Genomic DNA, 14,719 nt, shown 5'->3' on the forward strand with positions numbered 1-14,719 from the left:
TGAGGTCACAAGGCTGAGGTCCAATTGCTGAGGTCCTATTGCTGAGGTCACAGTGCTGAGGTCCTATTGCTGAGGTCCTATTGCTGAGGGCACAATGCAGAGGTCACAATGCTGAGGTCCTATTGCTGATGTCCTGTTACTGAGGTCCGATTGCTGAGGTCACAGTTCTCTGGTCCTATTGCTGAGGTCAGAATGCTGAGGTCCTATTGCTGAGGTCCTATTGCTGATGTCCTGTTGCTGAGGTCCTATTGCTAAGGTCACAATGCTGAGATCACAATGCTGAGGTCCTGTTGCTGAGGTCCTATTGCTGAGGTCACAATGCTGAGGTCCTATTGCTGAGGTCCTATTGATGAATTCACAATGCTGAGGTCCTATTGCTGAGGTCCTATTGCTGAGGTCCTATTGCTGAGGTCACAAGGCTGAGGTCCTATTGCTGAGGTCCTATTGCTGAGGTCCTATTGCTGAGGTCACAAGGCTGAGGTCCAATTGCTGAGGTCCTATTGCTGAGGTCACAGTGCTGAGGTCCTATTGCTTAGGTCACAATGATGAGGTCTTATTGCTGAGGTCCTATTGCTGAGGTCACAATGCTGAGGTCCTATTGCTGAGGTCCTAGTGCTGAATTCACAATGCTGAGGTCCTATTGCTGAATTCACAATGCTGAGGTCCTATTGCTGAGGTCCTATTGCTGAGGTCCTATTGCTGAGGTCACAATGCTGAGGTCCTATTGCTGAGGTCCTATTGCTGAGGTCCTACTGCTGAGGTCACAATGATGAGGTCTTATTGCTGAGGTCCTATTGCTGAGGTCCTATTGCTGAGGTCACAATGCTGAGGTCCTATTGCTGAGGTTAAAATGCTGAGGTAACAATGCTGAGGTCCTATTGCTGAGGTCCTATTGCTGAGGTCCTATTGCTGAGGTCACAAGGCTGAGGTCCAATTGCTGAGGTCCTATTGCTGAGGTCACAGTGCTGAGGTCCTATTGCTGAGGTCCTATTGCTGAGGGCACAATGCAGATGTCACAATGCTGAGGTCCTATTGCTGAGGTCCTATTGCTGAGGTACTATTGCTGAGGTCACAATGCTGAGGGCCTATTGCTGAGGTCCTATTGCTGAGGTCCTATTGCTGAGGTCACAATGATGAGGTCTTATTGCTGAGGTCCTATTGCTGAGGTCACAATGATGAGGTCTTATTGCTGAGGTTACAATGCTGAGGTAACAATGCTGAGGTCCTATTGCTGAGGTCCTATTGCTGATGTCCTATTGCTGAGGTCCTATTGCTGAGGTCCTATTGCTGAGGTCACAATGTTGAGATCACAATGCTGAGGTCTTATTCCTGAGGTCCTACTGCTGAGGTCACAATACTGAGGTCCTATTGCTGAAGTTACAAGGCTGAGGTCCTATTGCTGAGGTCACAATGATGAGGTCCTATTGCTGAGGTCCTATTGCTGAGGTCCTATTGCTGAGGTCACAAGGCTGAGGTCCTATTGCTGAGGTCCTATTGCTGAGGTCCTATTACTGAGGTCACAATGCTGAGGTCCTATTGCTGAGGTCCTATTGCTGAGGTCCTATTGCTGAGGTCCTATTGCTGAGGTCACAATGCTGATGTGCTATTGCTGAGGTCACAATGCTGAGGTCACAATGCTGAGGTCCTATTGCTGAGGTCACAATGCTGAGGACACAATGCTGACGTCCTATTGCTGAGGTCCTTTTGCTGAGTTCCTATTGTTGAGGTCACAATGCTGAGGTCCTATTGCTGAGGTCCTATTGCTGAGGTCCTATTGGTGAGGTCCTACTGCTGAGGTCACAATGCTGAGGTCCTATTGCTGAGGTCTCAATGGTGAGGTCCTTTTGCTGAGGTCACAATGCTGAGGTCCTATTGCTGAGGTCCTATTAGTGAGGTCCTATTGCTGTGGTCACAATCTTGAGGTCCTATTGCTGATGTCCTGTTACTGAGGTCCGATTGCTGAGGTCACAGTTCTCTGGTCCTATTGCTGAGGTCACAATGCTGAGGTCCTATTGCTGAGGTCCTATTGCTGAGGTCCTATTGCTTATGTCCTATTGCGGAGGTCCTATTGCTAAAGTCACAATGCTGAGATCACGATGCTGAGGTCCTGTTGCTGAGGTCCTATTGCTGAGGTCACAATGCTGAGGTCCTATTGCTGAGGTCCTATTGCTGAGGTCACAGTGCTGAGCTTCTATTGCTGAGGTTACAATGCTGAGGTACTATTGCTGAGGTCACAATGCAGAGGTCACAATGCTGAGGTCCTATTGCTGAGGTCCTATTGCTGAGGTCCTATTGCTGAGGTCACAAGGCTGAGGTCCTATTGCTGAGGTCCTATTGCTGAGGTCACAATGATGAGGTCTTATTGCTGAGATCCTATTGCTCTTGTCACAATGATGAGGTCCTATTGCTGAGGTCCTATTGCTGAGGTCACAATGCTGAGGTCACAATGCTGAGGTCCTATTGCTGAGGTTACAATGCTGAGGTAACAAGGCTGAGGTCCTATTGCTGAGGTCCTATTGCTGAGGTCCTATTGCTGATGTCCTATTGCTGAGGTCCTATTGCTGAGGTCACAATGCTGAGATCACAATGCTGAGGTGCTATTTCTGAGGTCCTATTCCTGAGGTTACAAGGCTGAGGTCCTATTGCTCAGGTCCTATTGCGGAGGTCACAATGCTGAGGTCCTATTGCTGAGGTCACAATGCTGAGGTCCTGTTGGTGAGGTCCTATTGCTGAGGTCCTATTGCTGAGGTCACAAGACTGAGGTCCTATTGCTGAGGTCCTATTGCTGAGGTCACAATGCTGAGGTCCTATTGCTGAGGTCCTATTGCTGAGGTCCTATTGCTGTGGTCCTATTCCAGAGGTCACAATGCTGAGGTCCTATTGCTGATGTCCTATTGCTGAGGTCACAATGCTGAGGTCCTATTGCTGAGGTCCTATTGCTGAGGGCCTATTGCTGTGGTCCTATTCCAGAGGTCACAATGCTGAGGTCGTATTTCTGAGGTAATATTGCTGAGGTTACAATGCTGAGGTCCTATTGCTGATCTCCTATTGCTGAGGTCACAATGCTGAGGTCCTATGGCTGAGCTCCTATTGCTGAGGTAACAATGCTGAGGTCCTATTGCTGATGTCCTGTTGCTGAGGTCACAATGCTGAGGTCACAATGCTGAGGTCCTCTTGCTGAGGTCACAATGCTGAGGTCTTATTGCTGAGGTCCTATTGCTGAGGTCCTATTGCTGAGGTCCTATTGCTGAGGTCACAATGCTGAGGTCCTATTGCTGAGGTCCTATTGCTGAGGTCACAATGCTGAGGTCATAATGCTGAGGTCCTATTGCTGAGGTCACAGTGCTAAGGTCCTATTGCTGAGGTCACAATGCTGAGGTCCTGTTGCTGAGGTCCTATTGCTGAGGTCACAATGCTGAGGTCCTATTGCTGAGGTCCTATTGCTTAGGTCCTATTGCTGAGGTCACAATGCTGAGGTCACAATGCTGAGGTCCCAATGCTGAGGTCCTAATGCTGAGGTCCTATTGCTGAGGTCCTATTGCTGAGGTCACAATGCTGAGGTCCTATTGCTGAGGTCTTATTGCTGAGGTCCTATTGCTGAGGTCACAATGCTGAGGTCCTATTGCTGAGGTCCTATTGTTGACGTCCTATTGCTGAGGTCACAATGCAAAGGTCCTATTGCTGAGGTCCTATTGCTGAGGTCCTATTGCTGAGGTCCTATTGCTGAGGTCACAATGCTAAGGTCCTATTGATGAGGTCACAATGGTAAGGTCCTATTGCTAAGGTCACAATGCTGAGATTCTATTTCTGAGGTCCTATTGCTGAGGTCATAATGCTGAGGTCACAATGCTGAGGTCCTATTGCTGAGGTCACAATGCTGAGGTCCTATTGCTGAGGTCGCAATGCTGAGGTCACAATGCTGAGGTCCTATTGCTGAGGTCGCAATGCTGAGGTCACAATTCTGAGGTCTTATTGTTGAGGTCCTATTGCCGAGGTCACTATTCTGAGGTCCTATTGCTGAGGTACTGTTGCTGAGGTCACAATGCTGAGGTCCTATTTCTGAGGTCAACATGCTGAGGTCCTAATGCTGAGGTCACAAGGCTGAGGTCACAATGTTGAGGTCCTATAACTGAGGTCACAAGGCTGAGGTCACAATGCTGAGGTCCTATAACTGAGGTCACAATGCTGAGGACACAATGCTTAGGTCCTATTGCTGAGGTCATAATGCTGAGGTCCTATTGCTGAGGTCCTATTCCTGAGGTCCTATTGCTGAGGTCACAAGGCTGAGGTCACAATGCTGAGGTCACAATGCAGAGGTCACAATGCTGAGGTCCTATTGCTGAGGTCAGAATGCTGACGTCCTATTGCTGAGGTCCTATTGCTGAGGTCACAATGCTGAGGTGCTATTGCTGAGGTCATATTGCTGAGGTCACAATGCTGAGGTCCTATTGCTGAGGTCACAATGCTGACGTCCTATTGCTGAGGTCCTGTTTCTGAGGTCACAAGGCTTAGGTCCTATTGCTGAGGTCATATTGCTGAGGTCACAATGCTGAGGTCCTATTGCTGAGGTCACAATGCAGAGGTCACAATGCTGAGGTCTTATTGCTGAGGTCCTATTGCTGAGGTCCTGTTGCTGAGGTCCCATTGCTGAGGTTACAATGCTGAGGTCCTATTGCTGAGGTCACAATTCTGAGGTCGTACTGCTGAGGTCCTGTTTCTGAGGTCCTATTGCTCAGGTCCTATTGCTGAGGTCCTATTACTCAGGTCCTATTGCTGAGGTCCTGTTGCTGAGGTCCCATTGCTGAGGTCACAATGCTGAGGTCCTAGTGCTGAGGTCCTATTGCTGAGGTCCTATTGCTGAGGTCACAAGGCTGAGGTCCTATTGCTGAGGTCATATTGCTGAGATCACAATGCTGAGGTCCTATTGCTGAGGTCACAATGCTGAGGTCTTATTGCTGAGGTCCTATTGCTGAGGTCCTATTGCGGAGGTCACAATGCTGAGGTCCTATTTCTGAGGTCCTATTGCTGAGGTCCTATTGCTGAGGTCCTATTGCTGAGGTCACAATGATGAGGTCCTATTGCTGAGGCCCTATTGCTGAGGTCACAATTCTGAGGTCCTATTGCTGAGGTCCTATAGCTTAGGTCCTATTGCTGAGGTCCTATTGCTGAGGTCCTATTGCATAGGTCCTATTGCTGAGGTCACAATGCTTAGGTCCTATTGCTGAGGTCCTATTGCTGAGGTCACAATGTTGAGGTCCAATTTCTGAGGTCAGAATGCTGAGGTCCTATTTCTGAGGTTTTATTGCTGAGGTCCTGTTGCTGAGGTCACAATGCTGAGGTCCTATTGCTGAGGTCCTATTGCTGAGGTCCTATTGCTGAGGTCACAATGCTGAAGTCCTATAACTGAGGTCACAATGCTGAGGTCACAATGCTTAGGTCCTATTGCTGAGGTCATAATGCTGAGGTCCTGTTGCTGAGGTCCTATTCCTGAGTTCCTATTGCTGAGGTCACAAGGCTGAGGTCCTATTGCTGAGGTCCTATTGCTGAGGTCACAATGCTGAGGTGCTATTGCTGAGGTCTTATTGCTTCGGTCCTATTGCTGAGGTCACAATGCTGAGGTCCTATTGCTGAGGTCCTGTTGCTGAGGTCCTATTGCTGAGGTCCTGTTGCTGAGGTCCCATTGCTGAGGTCACAATGCTGAGGTCCTATTGCTGAGGTCACAATGCTGAGGTCGTACTGCTGAGGTCCTGTTTCTGAGTTCCTATTGCTCAGGTCCTATTGCTGAGGTCCTATTGCTGAGGTCCTATTGCTGAGGTCCCATTGCTGAGGTCACAATGCTGAGGTCCTATTGCTGAGGTCCTATTGCTGAGGTCACAATGCTTAGGTCCTATATCTGAGGTCATATTGCTGAGGTCCTATTGCTGAGGTCACAATGCTGAGGTCCTATTGCTGAGGTCCTATTGCTGAGGTCACAATGCAGAGGTCCTATTTCTGAGGTCCTATTGCTGTGGTCCTATTGCTGTGGTCCTATTGCTGTGGTCCTATTGCTGAGATCACAATACTGAGGTCCTATTGCTGAGGTCCTATTGCTGAGGTCACAATGCTGAGGTCCTATTTCTGAGGTCCTATTGCTGAGGTCCTATTGCTGAGTGTCCTGGTTTCAGTTAGAACAGAATTAATTTTTTTCATAGTAGCTGGTGGAATGCTGTGTTTTGGCTTAGGATGAGAAGAGTGCTGATCACACCCCGATGCTTTAATTGTTGCAGAGTAGTGCTTATACTAAGCCAAGGACATCTCAGCTTCTTGCTCTGTCCTGCCAACGGGCAGGCTGGGGGTGCAGTAAGAGCTGGGAGGGGACAGACCCAGGACAGGTGACCCAAACTAGCCAAAGGGGTATTCCATACCATCTGACGTCATGCTAAACAATATATAGGGGTGGCTAGCCGGGGGGAGGGGGCCGGACTGCTCGGGGTTAGGCTGGGCATCGGTCAGCGAGTGGTGAGCAATTGCATTGTGCATCACTTGTTTGTATATACTATTATTACTTTCGTATTATCACTATTGTATCATTATTATTATTATTATTATTATTATTGTTATTATTATTTTCCATCTTATTAAACTGTCTTTATCTCAACTCACGGGCTTCACTTTCCATTTCTCTCCCCCGTCCCAGAGAGGGAGGGGGGAGGGTGAGCGAACGGCTGCGTGGTGTTTAGCTGCCGGCCGGGTTAAACCACGACAGTCTTTTTGGCGCCCAACGTGGGGCCCGAAAGGTTGAGATAACGGCAGATCTGACCAGAGTGTGTTAAACTAAAACTGGTGTAAGGATTAGACCTGCTTAATAGTCACTTGTCATAATGCTGATTGCTTTAATCTCAACTCTGCTGCGCCTGTTTTCCAAATTGAGTATTATAGTACATTACTTTCCGTATTTGCTCTCTGTCGTGGTGTTTATCCTCTCCGGGCCCTGGTTTCAGATCATTATGGTACTAGCAATGGCTTATGAGACGATAAGATACCTGGTCATGACTCTAACTCTTTATTTGTATTCAGTAACATCGTCGACTCTGTACTTTGGAAACTGTATCTTGGAAACTATTAGCAATTATTCCTATTGTTTTTTTCCATTAGGGAGTCAATCTGTGGAGGGGAAAGGGGAGGATATTTTTCCTTACTTGCTTACTCTCCCTTTCTCCTTCACCATCCCTGTATCCTCCTGGATCACTCTGCCTTCCTCCTTCACCACCCTCTTATCCCCTGAGCTTGTCACAATAGCTCTCCAAGATACTGAATATTCTTGGGATACTCAGACCACCATAGTCTTGTTGTTCTGCCTCCTGAATGCACTTCAGGTTCTGCTTAAAGTTAAACAATTACTTAGGAAGCTCATCCGGAGATCTGCCCGGAGGCAGTATAGTTGTGGGTGGCAGGGAGTATGGGTGGATATGGGCAGGCATCTAGAGCAGTTGGCACCTCCAGTGTGTTGGAAATTCACCCCTGAACAATGGCAAAATCCTCAAAAACTGGCAGAATGCTTGAAAAAAAGGTGTCATGATTCTGGCAGTTCCAAAGTAACACAAATCATTGTAACGTGCTGGGGCCTGGCTCATGCCTATCGAGCTGCCATTGATACTGCTATCAACTTAGTGACAGACCCTGCGGCCACTCCAAGCCCTGTGACAGATCCAACGGCCACTGTGACCCCTACGGTGGACTCTGCAGCTGCTCCAGTCCCAGTTCCTGCAGCCGCTCCAGTCCCAGTTCCTGCAGCCGCTCCAGCTCCAGCTCCTGCACCCGCTCCAGTTCCAGCTCCGGCTGCTACTCCAGTCCCAGTTCCTGCAACTGCTCCAGCTCCAGCTCCTGCAGCCGCTCCAGCTCCAGCTCCTGCAACTGCTCCAGCTCCTGCAGCCGCTCCAGCTCCTGTGGCTGTGTCAGAGAAACGAGCTGTAGCAGTGCAAGTTGACCCTGCAGAGGGTATTCCAACCTCTGTGGCAGACCCTGTAACAAAGTCAGAGAAACGAGCAGTAGCAGTGCAAGCTGCCCCTGTAGAGAAGGTGAAAAAATGGTATAGAGAGTCAGGTCGTTTAGAACGCAGAGAGTCTTCTGCCAATCCAGGTGAGGCTTCTGCCAAAACTAGGTATAGAGATGACGAGGATGACGACGATGCTGGGCCATCAAGGATTCGGGAGGAGGAAGATGAGGATGTCGAAAAATCAACAGTAACTACCCGAAGCCTAAACGAGCGCGAGCTACGAGATGTGCGAAAAGATTTTGGTCGCTGTATAGGTGAGCAGCTTGTCACCTGGCTGCTCCGGTGCTGGGACTCTGGAGCCAATTGTGTGGAACTAGACGGCAGGGAAGCCAAGCGGCTGGGATCCCTTGCTCGAGACGCCGGCATTGACAAAGCAATTGCAGATGGAGCACAATCCACCAGCCTCTGGAGGCGTCTCCTCTCAGCTGTGAGGGAAAGGTATCCCTTCAAGGAAGAACTTTTATGTCTACCAGGCAAGTGGACCACTATGGAGAAGGGAATCCAGTACCTGAGGGAATTAGCCGTACGGGAAGTGATTTATGAGGATCCAGACCTCAGACAAACATCCAAAGATCCAGATGAAGTCAAGTGTACACGACCCATGTGGCGGAAGTTTGTACGGAGTGCACCATCATCATATGCCAGCTCATTGGCAATAATGGCCTGGAAAGAGGATGAGGAACCCACAGTGGATGAAGCGGCTAAACAACTCCGGCAGTACGAAGAAAGTCTCTCCTCTTCCTTACAGGCCTGCGTCTCAGCTGTGGAGAAACTTTCTGAAAAGGTTCACCAACTTGAAGAGAATCTATCTTCCTCCCCACCTGAACCAACCAGTGTCCAACGACCGAAAGAGAACACCTGGGAGAAAACACTTTCTGAAAAGTTTCACCAACTTGAAGAGAGATTATTCTCCTCTGTACCTGTACAGAGCAGTGTCTCAGCTATCAGGGGTAGGCGTTCATCTACACAAGGAAGACGGTATGGTGGGTACTCACCCCGTGCCACCCTGTGGTTTTACTTACGAGACCATGGAGAGGACATGAGAAAATGGGATGGAAATTCTACCGCGACCCTAGAGGCACGGGTACGTGAGTTGCAAAAGAAAACAATCAGGAAAAAGGGATTCTCTGAAAAGTTTGCTGCTCCAACTTCCAGCAGACAGTCCTTCAAACACAGAAACGAAGAAGATTCTGACCAGGATTAGGGGGGCCCTGCCTCCAGCCAGGGGGAGGAAAGGGACAATCGAGTTTATTGGACTGTGTGGATTCGATGGCCTGGCACGTCACACGCACAGAAGTATAAGGCTTTAGTAGACACCGGTGCACAATGTACTATAATGCCATCGAGCTATAAAGGACCAGAGCCCATCTATATTTGTGGAGTGACAGGGGGATCTCAGCAGTTGACTGTATTGGAGGCTGAAGTGAGTCTGACTGGGAATGAGTGGGAAAAGCACCGCATTGTGACTGGCCCGGATGCTCCATGTATCCTTGGCATAGACTATCTTAGAAGAGGATATTGCAAGGACCCAAAAGGGTTCCGGTGGGCTTTTGGTATAGCTGCCTTAGAGACAGAGGGCATTAAACAATTATCTACCTTGCCTGGTCTCTCAGAGGACCCTTCTGTTGTGGGGTTGCTGAGGGTCGAAGAACAGCAAATGCCAATCGCTACCACAACTGTGCACCGGCGGCAATATCGCACTAACCGAGACTCCCTGATTCCCATCCATAAGCTAATTCGTCAATTGGAGAGCCAAGGAGTGATCAGCAAGACCCATTCACCTTTCAATAGTCCCATATGGCCAGTGCGAAAGTCTAATGGCGAGTGGAGACTAACAGTGGACTATCGTGGCCTGAACGAAGTGACGCCACCACTGAGTGCTGCAGTGCCGGACATGCTGGAACTTCAGTACGAACTTGAGTCGAAGGCAGCCAAGTGGTACGCCACAATTGATATCGCTAATGCATTTTTCTCCATCCCTCTAGCAGCAGAGTGCAGGCCACAATTTGCCTTCACTTGGAGGGGAGTCCAATATACTTGGAATCGGCTGCCCCAGGGGTGGAAACACAGCCCTATCATTTGCCATGGGCTGATCCAGTCTGCGCTAGAGCAGGGGGAAGCTCCTGAACACCTGCAGTACATCGATGACATTATTGTGTGGGGTGACACAGCAGAGGAAGTTTTCGAGAAAGGGAAGAAAATAGTCCAAATCCTTCTGAAAGCCGGTTTTGCCATAAAACAAAATAAAGTCAAAGGACCTGCACGAGAGATCCAGTTTTTAGGAATAAAATGGCAAGATGGACGTCGTCAAATCCCAATGGATGTGATCAACAAAATAACAGCTATGTCTCCACCAACTAACAAAAAAGAAACACAGACTTTTCTAGGTGTTGTGGGGTTTTGGAGAATGCACATCCCAAATTACAGTCTGATTGTAAACCCGCTCTACCAAGTAACCCGTAAGAAGAATGAGTTTGAATGGGGCCCTGAACAACGACAAGCCTTTGAACAAATCAAGCAGGAAATAGTCCATGCAGTAGCCCTTGGGCCAGTTCGAACAGGACCAGATGTAAAGAATGTGCTCTACACTGCAGCCGGGGAGAATGGCCCCACCTGGAGCCTCTGGCAGAAAGAACCTGGGGAAACTCGAGGTCGGCCTCTGGGGTTTTGGAGTCGGGGATACAGAGGATCTGAGGCCCGCTATACTCCAACTGAAAAGGAGATGTTGGCAGCATATGAAGGAGTTCGATCTGCTTCGGAGGTGGTCGGTACTGAAGCGCAGCTCCTCCTAGCACCCCGATTGCCAGTACTAGGCTGGATGTTCAAGGGAAGGGTCCCCTCTACGCATCATGCAACTGATGCTACATGGAGCAAGTGGGTTGCACTGATTACTCAGCGGGCTCGAATAGGAAACCCCAGTCGCCCAGGAATATTGGAAGTGATCATGGACTGGCCAGAAGGCAAATACTTTGGGATATCATCAGAGGAGGAGGTGGGTCGTGCTGAAGAAGCCCCGCTGTACAACCAGTTACCAGAGAATGAAAAGAAATATGCCCTGTTCACTGATGGGTCCTGTCGTATTGTGGGGAAGCATCGGAGATGGAAGGCTGCTGTATGGAGTCCTACGCGACGAGTTGCAGAAGCTGCTGAGGGAGAAGGTGAATCGAGTCAGTTTGCAGAAGTGAAAGCCATTCAGCTGGCTTTAGACATTGCTGAACGAGAAAAATGGCCAGTTCTCTATCTCTACACCGATTCATGGATGGTAGCAAATGCCCTGTGGGGATGGTTACAGCAATGGAAGCAAAACAACTGGCAGCGTAGGGGCAAACCCATCTGGGCTGCTGCATTGTGGCAAGATATTGCTGCTCGCGTAGAGAACCTGGCTGTGAAAGTACGCCACGTAGATGCTCATGTGCCCAAGAATCGGGCTACTGAAGAACATCAAAACAACCAGCAGGTGGATCAGGCTGCTAAGATTGAAGTAGCTCAGGTGGACCTGGATTGGCAGCATAAAGGTGAATCATTTATAGCCCGATGGGCCCATGACACCTCAGGCCATCAAGGTAGAGACGCAACATACAGATGGGCTCGTGATCGAGGGGTGGACCTGACCATGGACGCTATAGCACAGGTTATTCATGACTGTGAAACATGTGCTGCAGTCAAGCAAGCCAAACGGTCAAAGCCTCTTTGGTATGGAGGACGGTGGCTGAAATATAAATATGGAGAGGCCTGGCAGATTGATTACATCACACTCCCTCAAACTCGCAATGGCAAGCGCCACGTACTTACAATGGTGGAAGCAACCACCGGATGGCTGGAAACATATTCTGTGCCTCATGCCACCGCCCGGAACACCATCCTGGGCCTTGAAAAGCAAGTCCTATGGCGACATGGCACCCCAGAAAGAATAGAGTCAGACAATGGGACTCACTTCCGAAACAACCTTATAGACACTTGGGCCAAAGAACATGGTATTGAATGGGTGTATCACATCCCCTATCATGCACCAGCCTCCGGGAAAGTTGAACGATACAATGGCCTGTTAAAGACTACCTTGAAAGCAATGGGCGCTGGGACGTTCAAAAACTGGGATACGCATTTGGCAAAGGCCACCTGGTTAGTCAATACTAGGGGATCTACCAACCAAGCTGGACCTGCCCAATCAAACCTGTTACGTACTGTAGATGGGGATAAAGTTCCTGTAGTGCATGTAAAAAATATGCTGGGTAAAACAGTCTGGGCTACTCCTGCCTCAGGAAAAGGCAAACCTATTCGTGGAATTGTTTTCGCTCAGGGACCGGGATACACTTGGTGGGTGATGCAAAAGAACGGAGAGGTCCGGTGTGTACCTCAAGGAGATTTAATACTGGGTGAGAATAGCCCATGAACTGAATTGTACCATGTTAATTAGTATATTATACTGTATGTTATCACTACCATGATTACTATAGGTGACTAATTAGAATGTATGGAAAAGAGTGTAACCTGAGCATGACATAAATGGTATGGAATAAGGGGTGGATAGATGTCCTGGTTTCAGTTAGAACAGAATTAATTTTCTTCCTAGTAGCTGGTGGAATGCTGTGTTTTGGCTTAGGATGAGAAGAGTGCTGATAACACCCCGATGCTTTAATTGTTGCAGAGCAGTGTTTATACTAAGCCAAGGACATCTCAGCCTTTTGCTCTGTCCTGCCAACGGGCAGGCTGGGGGTGCAGTAAGAGCTGGGAGGGGACAGACCCCGGACAGGTGACCCAAACTAGCCAAAGGGGTATTCCATACCATCTGACGTCATGCTAAACAATATATAGGGGTGGCTAGCCGGGGGGAGGGGGCCGGACTGCTCGGGGTGAGGCTGGGCATCGGTCAGCGAGTGGTGAGCAATTGCATTGTGCATCACTTGTTTGTACATATTATTATTATTTCCCTATTATCACCATTGTATTATTATTGTTATTATTATTTTGTTATTATTATTTTCCTGTCTTATTAAACTGTCTTTATCTCAACTCACGGGCTTCACTTTCCATTTCTCTCCCCCGTCCCAGAGAGGGAGGGGGGAGGGTGAGCGAACGGCTGCGTGGTGTTTAACTGCCGGCCGGGTTAAACCACGACATTACTGCATGGGATCAATCATGCACGAGGAAGAGAGATTCCTTTTGAAGCTCCTGCTTAGAATAACAGTAGGGAGCGCTTCAGAAAGCCCAATGGATGTAGCTGTAGGGGGAAGGAGCTGAGCCTAAAGCCTTCCTGCCTCCAGCAGCGGCAAATCCTGAGCTCAGTTCCCACCAAGGTATCAAAAAAACATGTAGTGAGCCAAGCTGAGTGTGGTCTGGTTGTAAGGTTAGCAATGAATATGGTCAACTGCTGTCCTGCTGGGCGGGCTACCCTCCTGGTGCTGCAACCACTGGGGACAACACGGTGCCAGTTCCACAGAGATGCTGACCAGCGTCAAGGCGCTTGACCTGGTCTGCATGAAGGCAATTTCACATCACGAAAAGCAAAGATTTCCTCCAGTGACTCCCGAGCCAGCTCTCAGGTTCTCCTCTGCACCAGCGCTAAGACTTTTAATCCTCAGCCTGGCAGGTGTTGACAAACTTTGTAATCCTCGTCATTTAAAAAGAAGAGGGGAAAAAAATGCTGTTTCTTCTTATGGAATTAAAGCCAATGTGTAAAGAAATCCCCATTAATAGGGCAAATAATAAAACAGAGGGTTAACTCCGGCAGGGTGTCAGGTGGCTGCTGCTTACAGAAACAAGGTGGATACTGATTAAGGAGGTATTGGGGAGGCATTGGTGAGGCAAGGACAATCCCCAGACAAGGACTGTATATCTCGAAACAAGACACTGGAACTCATGATAAGGAAGCGGCAGACGGACAGAGAAACAAACGTAAGGACTATAAATCTCAAAATTGGACATTGGAATTCATTATAAAGATACAACAAACAGAAGAATTGGCAACAACCAGCTCTCGCAATTAAGAAACGTGCCAATTCAGCAGATTCCTGACCAAAGGTGAAAAGTACACTGTGAGGAAGACTCGGGGTCTTCCTCCCAAAGACCCCTGCCCACGTCCCAAAGACCCCTGCCCACAATTCTTGGGAGGCTCTACGCAGGCGCAAGGTGCCAAAAGGCTAATTAGCATGAGAAGCGAGGGAAGGCGGGGATAGGTAATGCATATGTATAGGCGCTTGTAGAATATTGATAGATTGATTGTATAAATTCAAGACTGCTTTCCGCTTTGGGTATGCACGATAGGTGGAGAGATCCCCCGTGCATCCAGCGCTGCAATAAAGAATATACCACTTAAAGGAATTTCAGCTTCGATCTTTGAATCAATCTGGCACCCCAGATGGGACTACCTCTCTGCCGGACCGCAGGACCCGCTGGGGACAGGACTCCCTAGGGTACCCCCGGGATTTCCCGGAGGGACTCCTCGACTCACCGGATCACTGCGGAGGCAGACAAGGACCCCATCATTGTAAGTGAGTATATTCTTTATTCTGCTTTGGTTTTCTGGTAGACCGGTCATCTGGGACTGTCCAGTAAGTCGGAAGGTGACTTCTGCAGGACAGTATTTGGTATATACTTTGTGGTTAGTACCACAAGTATATCTGGGGACCTTGAGGTCCGTCTGTGTCTGGAACTGTCTGTAAGTCGGAAGGTGATCTTCTGCGAGGC

General features: G+C 48.9%; 1 protein-coding gene across 1 annotated transcript in view; it reads left to right on the plus strand.

The window, feature by feature from the left end:
• The window catches only part of LOC119714305 (uncharacterized), a 36,436-nt gene extending 23,713 nt beyond the window's left edge, over nucleotides 1-12,723 (plus strand). Inside the window, exon 6 of the mRNA XM_072030465.1 lies at nucleotides 10,024-12,723. Coding sequence (XP_071886566.1) covers nucleotides 10,024-12,425 — 2,402 coding nt within the window. The 3' untranslated portion in view covers nucleotides 12,426-12,723. The remainder of the gene's footprint in view (nucleotides 1-10,023) is intronic.
• Nucleotides 12,724-14,719: the final 1,996 nt, after the last annotated feature.

This window comes from Anas platyrhynchos, chromosome W (genome assembly GCF_047663525.1).
Source record: "Anas platyrhynchos isolate ZD024472 breed Pekin duck chromosome W, IASCAAS_PekinDuck_T2T, whole genome shotgun sequence".
Classification (NCBI taxonomy): domain Eukaryota; kingdom Metazoa; phylum Chordata; class Aves; order Anseriformes; family Anatidae; genus Anas; species Anas platyrhynchos.